Source organism: Pseudorasbora parva, chromosome 5 (genome assembly GCF_024679245.1).
Source record: "Pseudorasbora parva isolate DD20220531a chromosome 5, ASM2467924v1, whole genome shotgun sequence".
Classification (NCBI taxonomy): domain Eukaryota; kingdom Metazoa; phylum Chordata; class Actinopteri; order Cypriniformes; family Gobionidae; genus Pseudorasbora; species Pseudorasbora parva.
In genome coordinates this window covers 6487435-6505781 of record NC_090176.1, presented here as the reverse complement: position 1 = coordinate 6505781, position 18347 = coordinate 6487435, and the positions used below count along the sequence as shown (strand labels likewise).

The window sequence follows — 18347 nt, the reverse complement described above, 5'->3', positions numbered from 1 at the left end:
GCGTTACATATATCATGGAGGGAAGCCCCCGACAAAAGTGCTTTAGAAGCAGCCATACCCCTGGTAGAATGTGCCCGGACAGCCAAAGGAGATGGCTGCCCGGCAGCTTCATAAGCAAGTGAAATGGCCTCGGCCACCCACTTGCTCATCCTCTGCTTGGATACAGGAGCCCCCTTCTTAGGGGGTCCGAAGCAAACAAACAATTGTTCAGTTTTTCTCCACAGGGCAGCTCTGTGGACATAAGTATCCAGTGCCCTCACCGGACACAGCAGATTTAATCTTTCCTGGTCTGACGTCAAGAATGGAGGAGGACAGAAGGCTTGTAGAGTGATGGGGCCCCGTGGGCTCGTAGGAACCTTGGGGACATAACCCGGCCTGGGATGCAGAAATGCTTTCACCATCCCAGGCGCGAACTCTAGACATGAGGGCCCTACTGACAGGGACTGAATATCTCCTATCCTTTTAAGAGATGAAATGGCCAAAAGGAAGATAGTTTTCAGGGTGAGGAACTTATCCGAAACCTCCTCCAAAGGTTCGAACGGAGGTCCGGACAAGCCCCTCAAAACAATGGCCAAGTCCCATGCCGGGACCCTCGAGTGCATAACTGGCCTCAACCTTAATGTGCCACGAAGGAAGCGTGTAATTAGAGGGTGTCTTCCCAAAGACACTCCACTGCAAGGGACGTGGACAGCGCCCAAGGCCGCCACGTACACCTTAAGTGTGGAGGGGGTCAACCCTGCAGAGAACCTTTCCTGCAGGAACTCCAGCACTGTACCAACCGGGCAGTTAACTGGATCCCACTGGCGTTCTCTGCACCAAGCTGAGAAAAGTCTCCATTTCAAAGCGTACAGCTTCCTCGTGGACGGAGCTCTGGAGTGTAGGATGGTCTCTACGACCTCGGCCGAGAGACCCTCCTCTATGAGCCTAGCCCCCTCAGAGGCCAGGCCCACAGTTTCCACATCTCCGGGCGTGGGTGCAGGAATCTCCCGCCCGCCTGAGAGAGTAGATCCCTCCTGGTCGGAATCTCCATCGGAGAGCCTTCCAGGAGAGATATCAGGTCCGAAAACCATACTCGGGTCGGCCAGTTCGGGGCCACTAGGAGTACCTGGGCCCCGTCCCGGCGTACCCTCTCCAGAACTCCTGGAAGCAGAACAATCGGGGGGAAGGCGTACAGAGGCAGCCTCGGCCACTCCTGTACCATGGCATCCAGCCCCAGCGGAGCCGGATGGGTCAGAGAAAACCACCGCGGGCAGTGAGAGTTCTCTGCCGAAGCGAACAGGTCTATCTCTGCTTTCCCATAAACCTTCCATAGGAGCTCCACCACCTCTGGGTGGAGTCTCCATTCCCCGGGCCTCGGCCCCTGTCTCGACAGGTTGTCTGCTTCCTGGTTTAGGGCCCCCGGGATATATACTGCCTTGATTGACAGCAATTTCCCTTGGGCCCACAGGAGGATCCGATGTGCCAATTTGTCCAACGGACGAGACCTCAGACCCCCCTGGTGATTTATATAGGCCACCACGGACGTGTTGTCTGTTCTGACTAGTACGTGGTGGCCCCTGAGGTCGGGCAGGAACTGTTTCAATGCAAGAAACACTGCGAGCATCTCCAGCCGATTTATGTGCCAGTGCCGCTGATGTTCCTGCCATAGACCCTGGGATGAGCGACCACTCATGGTCGCCCCCCAGCCCGTGAGGGAGGCGTCTGTCGTTAGCGTTACGCGACGAACATGAGCCCCCAACACGGGACCCTGAGATAAAAACCCCGGGTTTTTCCACATGACCAGAGCACGTAGGCATCGCCGCGTGACTTTGATCGTGCGGAGCGGATTTCCCCTCGGGGAGAACCCTTGTGTTTTGAGCCACCACTGCAGTGGCCTCATGTACAGTAGGCCAAGAGGTATCACGTTGGACGCTGCTGCCATGAGACCTAACAGTTTCTGGAACTGTTTCACAGTGACGGCTCGGCCTAGCTTCTGTTCTTTGGCGGCTGCCAGGATCGACGCTATGCGTGTTGGCGATAATTGCGCCCGCATAATTATCGAGTCCCAGTTCACACCTAGAAAAGTGGTTCTCTGAGCCGGAGAAAGCACACTCTTCTTGGCGTTCAGCCTCAACCCCAGCTTCGACATATGGGCGAGAACAGCATCTCGATGCTGAACCGCCATCTGCTCTGTATTCGCTAGAATCAGCCAGTCGTCGATGTAGTTCAGTATGCGGATGCCCTGAAGACGCAGCGGCGCCAGAGCTGCATCCACACACTTGGTGAACGTGCGGGGTGACAGTGCTAGACCGAAGGGAAGTACACGATATTGGTATGCCTCTCCCCTGAAGGCAAACCTCAGGAACTTCCTGTGATGTGGACGGATGGAGACATGAAAATACGCATCTTTGAGGTCTATGGTGACAAACCAATCCTCCGATCTGACCTGCGCTACAATCTGTCTGAGTGTAAGCATCTTGAATTTGAGCTTGGCCACCGAGCGATTCAATAGCCGCAGATCTAATATCGGGCGTAAGCCCCCATCCTTCTTCGGCACGATGAAGTAACGGCTGTAAAAGCCAGACTCCCTGCTGGGAGGGGAAACCCTCTCTATAGCCCCTTTTTGCAGGAGTGTCTCTACTTCCTGTGCCATTACCAGAGCCTGCTCCGGGCCCACCACTGTAGGTAGGACACCGCAGAAAGGAGGTGGCCGACTTCTGAATTGAATGGCATACCCCTTTTCTACTATCTGCAGGACCCACTGAGATATATTTGATAGACGTTTCCATTCGTCTAGAAAATCTACTAAGGGAACCAGCCTCTCGAGGCTGGCCTCTGGTGTATTTTGAGCAACAAGCACAGTGCCCTGAAGCGGCGGACCGGCAGGGAACAACTGACTTGACTGCTCGGGGACCCCCCGAAGGGGGTGCGGACCACCCTCGGGTGGCCCGCGGAGACCGACTGCGCCCCGGCATTGCGGCAGGGTTGGCAGCGCGGCCCCCCGAGGGTGCCGTAGGGAAACGGGTACCGTAGGCAGGGGTAAGCACCGTTTCCCTACGGGGGGAACCACCCTCAGCGTCCTGACGCTTCTGGCGTCAGGAACGCTTCGACGAAGCCTTCTTGGCGATCAGGACTGTCCGCAGATCAGCCCTGCCCCTCGAAGGCTTCGTCTGAGAGCGCCGCCCCTGGTCCCCGCGCTGAGGGGGAGCCCGAGCGGCGACGCTCTGCTTTTGTTGTGCCCTGTGAGCTGAGCTCGTACTCGGCTTGGGCTGCCTGATGTCAGCGGCAGCCCCAGGGACCTGGACTCGGAGAGGGAGAAACTGCTTCAGCGCCGCAGCTTGTTTCTTTGACTCCTGGAACCTCTCGGTGACAGTGTGTACTGCGTCACCGAAGAGGCCACCAGGAGACAGCGGCGCGTCGAGCAGAAAGCTCTTCTCCCTCTCTTTGATTTCGGTGGGGTTGAGCCATAAATGTCTCTCCGTAGCCACCAATGCTGCCATCGAGCGGCCAACACATCTGGCCGTCTCTTTGGTGGCCCGGAGAGTTATATCAGCTGCTGTTCTAAGCTCATTTATGACGTCACCCCCCACTTCATCGCGTCCATCTAGATCCCTGAGCAGGTCAGCCTGATAAGCCTGCATAATTGCCATGGTGTGAAGGCATGCAGCAGCCTGACCTGCCGCCGAGTACGCTTTGCCCACCAGTGCCGACGTTGTTTTCAATGGTCTGGTGGGCAAAGTCGGGGCCTTTAGGGACGATGCCGAGGAAGGCGAGAGATGGCTCGCAAGCGTCTCTTCTACCTTTGGCATCGCCCCATAGCCGTAGTGCTTCAGCCCCATGATGTTACTATAGACCGTAGTCTGAGGGCTGAACACACGGTATGATGCCGGTCTCCTCCATGATGTTGCCACCTCGGTGTGCAAATCATGGAAGAATGGCAGGCCCCGCCGCTGAGGTTCTGAAGCGCGAGCGGGCAGGAATCTTTCGTCTAATTTACTAGAACGTCTCTTTCCTGCCTCAGATCTTTCTACGGGCCAGTCAATGTTTAATCTGGCCACGGCTCGCGTTAGAACCTCAACGAGCTCATCACTCGCAGGAGACTGAAGTGGCGAATCTTCAGTCGCGATGCTCTCAACGTCCACCTCCTCGGAGCTGGATAGTTGGAGCACCGGCGGCTCTCTCGGGGGGGAAGAAACCGCAATGCGTGCTTCCAAGCCCCGAGAAGAACCGCTGGATGGAGCGGGTGAGGGCAGAGATAAGGCAGCGCCCGTCTCAAACCCCTCCGCAACATCCAATTGTGAACCCCACGACTGCAGCCTCCGCTCTGCCTCGGCAGCAGCGGGACCAGAGCCGCGGGGAACACGAGCCGAGGCACCCTCCTCGAAGAGTGCCCGGCGGGAGCGCAGCGTTCTCAGTGGCATACGCTCACAGTGCTCGCAAGCAGCCCCCTCGAGGGCTGCCTGGGCATGCTGCGCTCCCAAGCAGGCAACACAAAGAGAGTGTGTATCCCCACTCGTGATGTAGCGTGGGCAGGGATGAACACACCTCTTAAAGTTACTGCTTTCGCTCGCCATTTCTCTATCTATTTTATTTTCTCTTTTTTGTAAAATATATGGAATATTTAACAAAGGGTGGAAAAACTCTTTCAATAGACAGACAAAAACACCAAATAGACAGACAGGTTCACACAGATCGCTTACTGAAGGCACAGAAGCTAGTTCCTGTTTGTTTTCACGGACGTTTTATAGCTTCCGGTCGATGACGTCATCACGCCGACGATCGATCTTTTTTCCGATGGAATGGTTCTACAGGCGCTTCACGACGCATTAACGCAGAGGCGTTCTCACAGCGTTTCGACGCAGCTCGAGTTCCCCGAAAGGGAACTGCAATAGTTAAGCCTCTTCTGAAAAAGAGAAATCTGGATAACTCCATATTGAGCAACTACAGACCAATCTCAAATCTCCCCTTCATAGGCAAGATCATTGAAAAAGTTGTTTTCAGTCAGCTGAACAAATTCTTAAACTCAAACGGATTCTTTGACAATTTTCAATCTGGTTTCCATCCACATCACAGCACAGAGACAGCGCTCATAAAGATTATAGATGATATTCGCTTAAATAATGAGACAGGCAAAACATCAATTCTGGTACAACTGGACCTCAGCGCTGCGTTCGACACTGTTGACCACAACATACTTCTAGACAGGCTGGAAAACTGGGTCGGGCTTTCTGGGATGGTCCTCAAATGGTTCAGATCATACTTAGAAGGGAGAGGTTATTATGTGAGTATAGGAGACCATACGTCTGAGTGGACGTCCATGACATGCGGAGTCCCACAAGGGTCAATTCTAGCACCTCTCCTGTTTAACCTGTATATGCTGCCACTGAGCCAAATAATGAAAAAGAACAATATTGCTTACCACAGCTATGCTGATGACACCCAGCTCTACTTAGCACTGTCACCTAATGACTACAGCCCCATTGACTCCATGTGCAAATGTATTGATGAAGTTAACAACTGGATGTGCCAAAACTATCTTCAGTTAAACAAAGACAAAACCGAAATCACTACATTTGGAAACAAAGATGAAATTCTCAAGGTGAGCGCGTATCTTGAGGCTAAAGGCCTGATAACAAAAAATCAAGTCAGGAATCTTGGAGTGATTTTGGAGTCAGACCTGAGTTTCAGTAGTCATGTCAAAGCAATAACTAAAACAGCAAAATATATAGATATAATCATACAGAACGCTGCTGCCAGGATTCTGAGCAGAACCAGAAAATATGACCATATCACACCAGTCCTCAGGTCTTTACACTGGCTTCCAGTTACATCTAGGATCGATTTTAAAGTACTAGTACTTGTTTATAAATCACTCAATGACCTAGGACCTCGATACATCGCAGATATTCTGATTAAATACAAACCCAACAGATCACTCAGATCAGCAGGATCAAGTCAGTTAGAAATACCAAGAGTTCACTCAAAGCAAGGAGAGTCTGCTTTTAGCTATTATGCCAGCCGTAGTTGGAACCGGCTTCCTGAACAGATCAGATGTGCTCCAACAGTAGCCGAATTCAAATCCAGACTCAAAACACATCTGTTCAGCTGAGCATTTACTGAATGAGCTCTGAGCACTGTATGTCCGACTGATTGCACCTTATCTATGCATCATTTTTTTATTCTTTCTCATAACTGTTTTAGTTTATCTTTGTTCTTATCTTTGGTTATTGTTATTTTATATATACACTCACCTAAATGATTATTAGGAACACCTGTTCAATTTCTCATTAATGCAATTATCTAATCAACCAATCACATGGCAGTTGCTTCAGTGCATTTAGGGGTGTGGTCCTGGTCAAGACAATCTCCTGAACTCCAAACTGAATGTCAGAATGGGAAAGAAAGGTGATTTAAACCGTTTTGAGCGTGGCATGGTTGTTGGTGCCAGACGGGCCGGTCTGAGTATTTCACAATCTGCTCAGTTACTGGGATCTTCACGCACAACCATCTCTAGGGTTTACAAAGAATGGTGTGAAAAGGGAAAAACATCCAGTATGCGGCAGTCCTGTGGGAGAAAATGCCTTGTTGATGCGAGAGGTCAGAGGAGAATATGCCAACTGATTCAAGCTGATAGAAGAGCAACTTTGACTGAAATAGCCACTCGTTACTATACTAAAATGGCCGCCACAGTCACCAGATCTTAACCCAATAGAGCATCTTTGGGATGTGGTGGAACGGGAGCTTCGTCCCCTGGATGTGCATCCCACAAATCTCCATCAACTGCAAGATGCTCTCCTATCAATATGGGCCAACATTTCTAAAGAATGCTTTCAGCAGCTTGTTGATCAAGGCTACGTAGAATTAAGGCAGTTCTGAAGGCGAAAGGGGATCAAACACAGTATTCATATGGTGTTCTAATAATCCTTTAGGTGAGTGTATATATCATCATTTTATTCTTTTTAATTCTCTTTGCAACTGTATATTTCTATTTCTTATGCATCGGTTGATTATTATTTTTGGTTAGGGCTGTCTAACTGGAAGAGATTGGAAAAGGAGAGCAGTGTGCTTCGCTTCTTTCTGCTTGTGGTAGCAGAGAGTGTAAAGAAGCGGACTCAAGAAAGGGGAGGCCCTGCGGGGCATCGGTAACGTCCCCTACAGGAGGCCATCTTGGACCGACTTGTAAGGTCCAGGAGACATTGTGAACCTGCTCCATCTCTTCCATCTCAGACAGGGGAACCAGGATTTAGAATAAGGCAGATAGGGATCTGTTTCTCACCATTATATTTTAATTGTATTATTATTATTTTCTCTTTACAACCATATTAATTGTCCTTGTTTTTATTTTATTTTTTTACACATGGTATTCTTATTTCTTATGCATATGTTATCACTATTTTAATTAATTTCTATGGAAAGCACTTTGAATTGCCATTGTTTATGAAATGTGCTATACAAATAAAACTGCCTTGCCTTGTCTACAGATGTGCTAATTTGCATTAATACCCCAACAGATCTAAACATTGGGTACAGCGTTTTTAAAACATTCAGAGATTCAGTCAGTCATTAATTCAAGGTCCACTCAACTGTCAACTTTCGGATGAGATACATTTGATTATTCATTAATAAATCATACCTGGTGATCAACTACAATTTATTGGGAGCATCTGGGTGTGTGTTGAGCTGTTTTAAAACTATTTTTGGTGAAATTATGTCAAGTTTAGGATTAGAGAATAGTTTCATTAGATAGCTAACACGGCAATCAGCACCAAATAACTTGTTAGCTGTCTTAAGATATGGATACATGTATTGTTGTAGGAATTACACAGCCATGTAGGCTATTTAATTCAAGTCATTAATCTCAAGTAAGGGATAATGTATAGCGAGGCAGTTGTTATAGCAAATATTAACCCCTTCAGGCTGATTCAAGACCCCTCCATGACTGACTGAATCTCTGAATGTTTTAAAAACACTGTACGCAATGTCTAGATCTGTTGTGGTATTTATTCAAATTAGCACATCTGTAATTAGATTATACACCGTTTGTCCATTTTAACAAAACAAAAAAACTTGTAATACATTTTTTGTTTGTCTTGATATAAGTAATCAATTCAATAATTTTCATGGCGATATCTAAAGGTTAAACGTTTTACCCTATTCATGTGAGAAAAATAATGAATAGGCGTATGAATATGTTATATTTGGGTCTTTTTCTGTAATTTCCCCTAACGGGATTCTTCTGGGCTTTTTTTTTTTCTTTCTTACTCAGGACATTTTGAGGATACAAAATCAGTTGAGTTTGATTCTGTTGCAATTTGTTCACCCTTTTTTCCTAAAACGCCTGGAATAGTAGGCTATGTGCTTGCTTCAATAAAAATTAATACAGTTATGATGAAGGTAACTAGTTACTAGCTAGCTAGTTATTAGTTATCTAACATTAAAAACATGTTTCTATTTAATAAGAAAGTCATTCGAACCTCAAAGTGTTAACCTGTCACCTCTGACCTTTAACAGCTGTCACAGCTCCTGGTGCAGATGGGATGTGTTGTTGCAGGAACTGATTTGCTATAGGCTACTCCTGACTGGTCGAAATCTCATGCTACTTAGGACAAATGTAATGTACAGAAGTAGCTGCACTGCTTAAATACAAAATTAAAGTTTTTGAAGGAAAATATAATTAAAAAGTCACTCTGATGACATCATTTTTTTTGTGAAATGTGCATTTTTACCCCCAGTTGTCATAGTATGGGGAAATATTTTGTTTTTTTAAACCTGAAACCAATTTTATTGGATTCCCCGACCCCAAAAATTTACACTTTGACACCAAATTTGTCATTATAGCGATAACAGAAGCAAAGATATGGGCTCTAGAATATTTTCGGCACATTGTCGGCCATTTTTAAAAAAACCTGTTTATTTTTGATAAAAATTGTGATCTCACTTGTGTCTTAGGATAAATTTATTTGTATGACCCTAAGGTACTTCCATACCAAAGGGGACCTTTGCATCATGACTTGAAGTCAAAGGCCTATTTTTTGGGCTTAACCTCCCTACTATAGTGTTCAAAAGTTATTAGCATAAATATGAGTATGAGTTATGAGAAATATGAGTTGGTGGCGCCAGAGGGGTTGAGTTAGATCCTTCAAATTTGCTATGGTGACATTTCAGACTGTCCACTATCTGTGTGCCAAATTTCACAAGTTTCCTGCAAGTGGTTCTTGGGCTCTCATGGTGGAAGAATAATAAGAACGCCAACGATTTCAACAGATGCCTCCACACCTTCAGTGCTTGGCCTCTAAACATCAAAATTTGGTGAAAATACAGTAATTTCCAGAGACATCATTGATGCAGAACAATCCCTTGTGAAAAAGAAGTACATTTTGTGCCATGAAAGTGCACTGTCTTTAAGTACACTAAAGTGGCCTTTCGGGTCATTAATATTATATTATCTGTAAGTAGGTTTTAAAATATACTTGTAAGATCTGAAATTGCCCAAGTGCAATATTCACTGCTAATGGCACATTCAAAACAAATTAAGCACAGTTATTTTTCACTGTGTCTGTGAGTGTGCATGTGTTAACCACACATAAACACATTACCATCAGAATGTCTGGCTTCGGAGAGTTTGTGTGATGCCTGAAGGATGTAATTATGTAGTGTTTTGGTTGCAAAACCTGCAATAACCATTCAGAGGCTCAATAACATTTTATATTGAGGGGCCAACCGGATATGGAGTTATTTCCAGTGTTTCCCAGCACACAAACTTTGCTTCCAGTAAAACAAAAGAGATGACCTATATTCCCATAAGTGCACGTGTTAGGTTCACACAGACACAACACATCAATACATGACACGTCAACAGTCATGAGAGATGTGTGTGTGTGGCCGATTAGAGTCTGTATACTGATTTAACTTAGCAATACTTACTTGTTTAACGTGAGGTCCAGAATGAATTGGGATCCGAAGGCCTGAAGTTGAAATGAAGCCTGAGCGAGATGGACCTCCTATTGAAGAAAGAACAACAGTCCAGATTCAGAGTCAGGCTGGATGCTAGAGGGACCAAACGTTTACAGATTAAATCCCCCGAGCTTCTTTGGAAATACACCCTTTTTAACGGTACAATGAAAACGTTGTTAAGCAATTCCCGGGCGATGTCTGAGGGATGTTATTATCATAGTAATAATCACAAACATGTCTTCTTATCAGGGCTGGAGAATCATGATGCTTTCAGCTCAAATGTTGCATAATGTCAATTTGTTTTGAAATTATCATTTTTATTGCTTCCAGTAAGTTAATAAATAAGAGAAAGCAATTAAATGATGAAGTGTCTTTTATCAACTGGTGGTTTAATGTGGGCGTTTGGGCTGAATTTTTTAGCCACATGGTGTGTACAGCTTAGAATACTTTTAAAGAGTAATTATTATGGGGAAAGAATACAAGTGCAAACTAAATGTAAAATTTGTGGAAACTTAATTTACTTAAGTGAACACGTATTATAGCTTAAATTCTTATTAAATGACTTTAGGGTGCTAATTGACCCCTTTAAAGCTCCACTGTGTGATATTTTCCCCCATCTAGCGGTGTAAAGGTTTATGACCATCCAGTGAATATTAGTTTCTGCTCCTCTCAATTCTGATTTCGTTTTAACTCCTACGGTGGCTGATTTAGTCCAAGATTAATTTGGCTTCAAGTTCGACCTCGTTCATGAGTGCCATCAAGTGTTAAAACGTGAAAGGCGAAGCTTGAATTTACGGGTATGTCCCTCTTTGGCTAATGTACTTTCAAGATGGAGGAGCAACATGGCGACCGGCATTCGCACCCCTCACCCGTATGGATTTTCAATGGCATAATATAAACTTACCAGAATACTTTATTACTTGAAAGAAGTAAATATACATTAATGAGCACATATATTTTTGAAAGAACTAAGTGTTTTTAGCTACGAATAAACTAAAGTTACACAGTGTAGATTTAAGTGGGTCTTAAGTGGGATTTAGTGGTTGATTATGATTTGATTTTTTTTTTTACTTTAGTTAGTGTGTAATTAGGGCTGGACGATATTGCCAAAATTAATATCACGATATTTTTCTTAATTTCGGTCGATACGATATAATTCCGATATCGATATGAACTATATAAAAGCTTTAGAAAAAACTACTAAGAACTGCCACAAAGGATGTCTGTACCTACAAACTTCTGAAAAAATGTATTTGCCAAGTCCAAATATGTTCACCTTTTATTTGTATTTAGCCTTTATATGAACAAGAAATGTGAAATCAACATCAAATAAACATAATCTTTAATGACTCACTTTATTAATATTAATATCTTTAAGTTTAAACTACAACATAGGCTGATTATATTATTCTTAATATAGATTAAACAAAAGTGCTTCAGCCAGGATTCAGCCTGACTCTCAGAATATTCTAGCGGATAGATCTTCTTCAGATAGTGGAACCGATTTGATATGTTTCAGCTGACGGTAATGTCACGTGCATAACCTCAATACAGAGCGGCAAAACGCACGTAATGTGCATCCTGTGTGCAAAATGATGCGCTATAGAAGCAATGCAGTCACAGCGTACAGTGCTCCTATGCCGCAGACGCAGTTTATTGAGCATTTTCTTTTAAGTTTTAAATTTCAGTGAAGAACAATTCATAGCGCTCTATTCTCCTTTTATGCAAAACTATAGCATATATTTAATGCTGCAGTTATTTAATTAAAAATGCGGTAAAAAACGTAATACAGTGAAATATTATTCTGATCTACATCATCTGTTCACTACGTGAATATATAGTAAAGTGTCATTTATTTCTGTGATCAAAGCTGAATTTATCATCATTACTCCAGTCTTCAGTGTCATCACCATTCTCATATTAGGATTTGATGCTCAACAAACATTCATGATTGTTATCAGTGTTGAAAACAGTTTTGTTGCTCATGATGCTCCTTCATTGCTTTCATATATTGTCGCAATCGTCTGATTGTCGTCGTCACCTTTCAGCTCATAACGATTGTTTTCCTTCAGCTGCAGCTCCAGCGCGACAGTATAAGTTTCTACGAATCCGCTTTTGGATTTTCTGTGAGATCGCCCTCCTCATATTTAGATACAAATAACATGACAGGTCATGCATAGATTATTTTTTGTCTCTTAATTTAAATCTTGATGTATTCACGTTGGTTTCTATGTATAAATAAGTTTGCCCGTACCTCAAGAAGAGCGCAATCAACCGAGGTTAGAGAAAGCGGTCTTTAGCGTCTCTGTTAACTTGCCCGCCCTCGCTAAGGTAACGCCGGATCGAATCCCGCTCGCAGCGGGTCGACTAGGATCGGTGAGACCCAGTAAAAGTGCGGGGAATGAAAATACATTTTATTAAAAGTGCGGGGGACACGTCCCAACTATTTCTTTCTCCTTACTTGTGGAAGTTCGTTCAGTCACATTTGTGTTGCGGTCAGGGAAACTCTTTTTGTAGCTAAAACTTGCCGTGTTGGATCTATCAGCCTACTACTGCTGAGCACTGACTGCGTTTCTGTGGTGTACGTCATCGCGCAAGTAGCCAATCATGTTCTGCTCTTTCTGACGGCTACGCCCTGAACGTCAGTCAGTGAGGAATGCTGTAATATATTTATCGGAATATCGGAAATGTGTTTAAAAATCATATCATCGTTATTGAAAAAAATTATATCGCGATATATATTGATATTGAATTATTGTCCAGCCCTATGTGTAATGTTGACAACATCTACAAAGTTACGATGCTCAAAGTTCAAAGCAAAGGGAGATATTTTCTTTTAAAGAAATCGTAGTTTAATGACTACAACAAACAGTTGGGACAATGAGCTAACAGGTTAGTGACATCACAAACCCTAAAATTTACATAAACCCGCCCCCTGGAACAAGCATCAAAGGCTGTGTTGAGAAGAGGAAGAGGTGTTGTAGTCGAGCATATTTGAGAGTTGATCAAGCTGTCCCATCCGTCTTTCACATTTACTGCAATACAGTACGAACACAACTGCTATAGCCTGTCATAACGTAAGATGACAACATAAGTTATAACCGTAATTAAACTAAACTACACTATTCTCTCTTAATGCAGCAGATATTCTCCGTGCATCTTACAACAGCTCCCACACCAATGATTTATAGATTATTATGACAGAATATGCTAATCAATGACTTGAAGATATTAACACATCAGCTTCATAAATTCATCCTCTATCCCTTCAGAAACGTCCTGTCTCATTCTACATGTCGTCTCTTCTTCTTGAGTCTCTCCATCATTGTCCGACTCCGGTTTGAACATAAAAGGCTGAACAGTTTCTGTCATTTTCCCTGTGTGTCTGTGTGAGGTAATCAGAGCTGCTAACATGAGCTCTTAAAGCTCTGTCTTCTTCTTGAAAGTGGCGGGGAGTAGCAGCTCATTTGCATTTAAAGAGACACAAACAAAAACTACACTTTTTGTCACCCTCAAAAAGTTACAATTTTAACATGGTATAAACATGATCTGTGGGGTATTTTGAGATAAAACTTCACATACACACTAAGGGACATCAGAGACTTATTTTACATCTTGTAAAAGGGGGCATTATAGGACCCCTTTAAATATATTTCTAATTACATTTGTTTGTACTTTATGTGACCTTCACACATTAAAGCAAGTGCATTTCTATTAAAGCTAAAAACACATAGTTTTTTAAAAAATATATGTGCTCATTAATGTATATTTTCTTCTTTCAAGTAATAAAGTATTCTGGTAAGTTTATATTATGCCGTTGAAAATACATACGGGTGAGGGGTTCGAATGCCGGTCGCCATGTTGCTCCTCCATCCATCCAAAGAGGGACATACCCGTAAATGATCACCGTGTCGAATGTGAAGAGGGGGATTGCCATGTTAATCTTGGACTAAATCAGCCACCGCAGGAGTTAAAACGAAATCAGAATTGAGAGGAACAGAAACTAATATTCACTGGATGGTCATAAACCTTTACACCGCTAGATGGGGGAAAATATCACACAGTGGAGCTTTAGGAACAACTAAAGATTATTAAAACATAATGGTTTAAATTGGATTTTAAAGTACATTTTTTACTTCAACATTATTACAAAGTGCACTTAGGTCTGTTAGCAAGGTCATGAAAGTGTAGTGTACTTTAAAACAAAGCCGTAACCATTTTTTGAACATTGAGTAGTTTGCATTACTGGATTAGCCTGGATGCCAGCCGAATTTAGCCCCGCCCACAACATTTTTAGGTCGGGCAATTCGGTCTGGCATCGCCCCATAGATGAGTTATTATCCCCGAACAGAAACTGTTCGGACCAATGAGATCATCAGGGCGAGCTTTAGCCGATGACGGACAGATGATCAACAGAAACTGACCAATGAGATCATCAGGGCGGGCTTTAGCCGATGATGGACAGATGATCAACAGAAACTGACCAATGAGATCATCAGGGCGAGCTTTAGCCGATGACGGACAGATGATCAACAGAAACTGACCAATGAGATCATCAGGGCGAGCTTTAGCCGATGACGGACAGATGATCAACAGAAACTGACCAATGAGATCATCAGGGCGAGCTTTAGCCGATGACGGACAGATGATCAACAGAAACTGACCAATGAGATCATCAGGGCGAGCTTTAGCCGATGACGGACAGATGATCAACAGAAACTGACCAATGAGATCATCAGGGCGAGCTTTAGCCGATGACGGACAGATGATCAACAGAAACTGACCAATGAGATCATCAGGGCGAGCTTTAGCCGATGACGGACAGATGATCAACAGAAACTGACCAATGAGATCATCAGGGCGAGCTTTAGCCGATGACGGACAGATGATCAACAGAAACTGACCAATGAGATCATCAGGGCGGGCTTTAGCCGATGACGGACAGATGATCAACAGAAACTGACCAATGAGATCATCAGGGCGAGCTTTAGCCGATGACGGACAGATGATCAACAGAAACTGACCAATGAGATCATCAGGGCGGGCTTTAGCCGATGACGGACAGATGATCAACAGTAACGTAATCATCACGTCATCTAAGGGGCTTGGGTTATATTTGTTTGAATCCTAAACGGAGAGCTTGTTTGTATCTGCATCACCTTCACTATTTCTCTGTTAGCAGGTTTAACACAATGACGGCTAGAGAAGTGATGGACTGATGGTCTGATTGGTTGAAGGACTATCCAATTGTGTTCAGGGTCGTTTGAACTATGCCCGTTGATCACGCCTCTTGTGCAGAAGAAAATACAGAGCAGACTTCCCAGACCAATGTTCAATCTTAAAAGATTGAGCTTGGTCTCGTGATAGCCAGAAAACTGATGAATCATACCCTGTAGTGAAGTGAAGCTGCTCTCACCTGTCCGTGTGTGTCAGGAATCTTAGCGCGGGTGTTCAGGTCATGGTAGGTGCTCTCAGAAGCTTCGTTCAGGTAGTAGATGAGGCGAGAGGGGTATGTGAGTGTGTGCTGGGACTCCTGCGGCCCGCTGGCATTGTGCGTCTGTCCAGCTGCAGTATCATCTGACACCGCCTCTCCGGGGATCTCAGCCTCCAACACTGACAACACACACACACACACACACGTCTGGTTCACTATCTTTGTGGGGACTCTCCATAGACGTAATGGTTTTTATACCATACAAACTGTACATTCTATCCCCCTACACTGCCCCTGCCCCTAAACCGACCCATCACACACACACACACACACACACACACACACACACACACACACACACACACACACACACACACACACACACACACACACACACACACAGCCCCTTAACCTACCCATCACACACACAGCCCCTAAACCAACCATCACACACACACACACACACACAGCCCCTAAACCTACCCATCACAGGAAACATTCTGCATTTTTACTTTCTCAAACAAAACTCATCCTGTATGATTTATAAGCCTTTTGAAATGTGGGGACCGGTGGCTGGTGATCTCAGGTTTTATTATCCTTATGGGGACATTTGGTCCCCACAATGTATGTAATATAAACAAGGGCACACACACACACACACACACACACACACATGACTGAAACAGTCTCCTCGTTTGATGAACACTCCTGTCACTAACACCATCTAAACTAGGCCAATCGGACACTGAACCTCAAAGAAATCTGTGAGGAATTAACAGAAAGACTTTGGTGTCAGGTGTACTGTCTGTATGCAGAATACAATACATGCGTCACAGCTAATCAGATCTACTTAGACTATTCATATCATCACAGAGATAATTATAAGCAACATTAAACAGATTGGGGCTCTAGATTGAATTTTACTAAGAAAACAAAAATACTTTTCAGCTTCTGCAGTCTCCTCTGTGAGCGCAGACTATATCAAGTAATGCAGAGACAAACTGAAGCTGTGGATGCACATGTGTGTCTCTGTCCCTCTCAGTCAGGACACTTTGCTCCCTGCACCGCGGCTGTCCTCCACACACACACGCACACACAGAATGCCCTTGCAAAAGAACAACTCACTGAACCCATCCCGGACCGGACACCCGCGAAAGCCCATCCCATTCCTTTGGAAAACACATTTTTCCTCACTGGCGGTCTGCACAAGTTCAACACAAAGTGACTCGGTTTAGGTTAAGTACGTACCGGCTGATGACGCCACGAATGGCTGGAGACAGGAAGCGAGGATGCACGCGAGCAGATTCGAGAGTGCTAGCACATGCATGATTCATAGCTGGTCTGTGGAGTAGCGCGAGATTAACGTATGGATGCGGTGACTCGCTAGGGGCTCATCGTCCTCTGTGGTCCTGATGCTGCAGCGCTGAAGGCGGTGTCCAGCCCGAGATCTCCGCGAGCACGCTCCTCTAACGATGCGCCCGCGCGCAGGTGCCGTGCATCTGCCCACATGGTCGCCCGCCCTGCCCTTTATACCAGCTGCTCTGCCGACACTTATTTGCATACGAGATTATATATTAAATCAGTGCATGCATACTACAGGAATTACATATACACGGTTCTTATATAAAAATATATTTCATATAATGTTATGCAGACTTCTATATAGGTGTATATCTAGGCCTATAAAGTCTTTTCCAAAGATATTTGTCACATTCATATAGAGGTTTTGGGGAAAGCTACTATTTAAAGTAATGCAATATTGCGTTAAAACAGTGTCTAATAGCATTTTTTAATGTCTTTATATGAAAAGTAATGAGTTATTTTACTTTTTGTGTTAGTTTTCCTCATCTAAGCTGGGCTTGCTTGTTTGTTTTTTTAATAACTAAAAAGTTATATTTTGTGCATTACTAATTTTAAAAGTAACTCTGATATGTTGTTGTAATTTTAAAAGTAATAAAAAGTAAAGTAAGTGTTACTTTACTAGTTACTTGACAAAGTAATTTGTTTGATTACAATCTGATTACATATCGCAAGTGTAATTAGTTACCCACCACACAGATGGTGAATAAAGGTATATATATATACACACACACACACAGTCACGTCACAGACAAAGGAAAATGGTGCGAGGACTCAAGTGCAGAAAATAATATATTTATTTATAACAAATAAAACTTAAACTCAAAACAAAACCCACGAGGGGGAAAAACACATAATGGAATAATAAAATATAAACTTAAACAAACCAACAGAATCACGGGGAGGACGGGAGACGCAGACATTACACAAGGATCCAACACAGACTGACAAACACAAGGAGATTATAAAGGGAACAAACAAGGCAGATAATGAGGGAGAACAGGTGGGGCAAATAAACCAATAATCAGATAACAAGAAGGGCGGGGTTGACAGTAGACCGGAGACATGACAAAACCCACATGTGCACACAAGACAGGACAGGCATGTGACATTACCCCCTCCTTAAGGAGCGGCTACCAGACGGTCCACTAGGGACGGGCGGGACAGACCAGGGCGGGACGGGAGGGACCAGGGGGGCATGGGAGGGACAGACCAGGGGGGCACGGGAGGGACAGACCAGGGCGGGACAGGGGAAACAAACAAGGAAGGAACAGACAAGGGAGGGGTCAACAAGGGAAACATGGGGAAAACAAAAAGTTCAGGTGGCCATAGTGGCACACAAAGTTCGAATGGCCAGGACAGCCTGCCGAGGTCGGGAGGCCCACCGAGTTCAGGCGGCCCGCAGAGTTCAGGCGGCCAGGGCGGCGCGGTGAGAGCAGAACTCCTGGGTGGTGCGGTGAGAGCAGGGGGCGCCAAGGAGGTGCGGTGAGAGCAGGACGCCTCAGCGGCGCACGGAGAGCAGGACGCCTCAGCGGCGCACGGAGAGCAGGACGCCTCAGCGGCGCACGGAGAGCAGGACGCCTCAGCGGCGCACGGAGAGCAGGACGCCTCAGCGGCGCAC

The 18347-nt window shown here is 44.7% G+C and overlaps 1 protein-coding gene across 2 annotated transcripts in view; it reads right to left on the bottom strand.

The window, feature by feature from the left end:
- LOC137074996 (disintegrin and metalloproteinase domain-containing protein 23) overlaps positions 1–16875 on the bottom strand; it is an 87676-nt gene extending 70801 nt beyond the window's left edge. For both annotated transcript variants that reach the window (XM_067443118.1, XM_067443119.1), the window contains exons 1-3: positions 16616–16875; positions 15350–15546; positions 9904–9980 (exon numbers count right to left, since the gene is read on the bottom strand). In XM_067443118.1, coding sequence (XP_067299219.1) covers positions 9904–9980; positions 15350–15546; positions 16616–16694 — 353 coding nt within the window. In that variant the 5' untranslated portion in view covers positions 16695–16875. The remainder of the gene's footprint in view (positions 1–9903; positions 9981–15349; positions 15547–16615) is intronic.
- Between the last annotated feature and the right edge of the window lie 1472 nt (positions 16876–18347).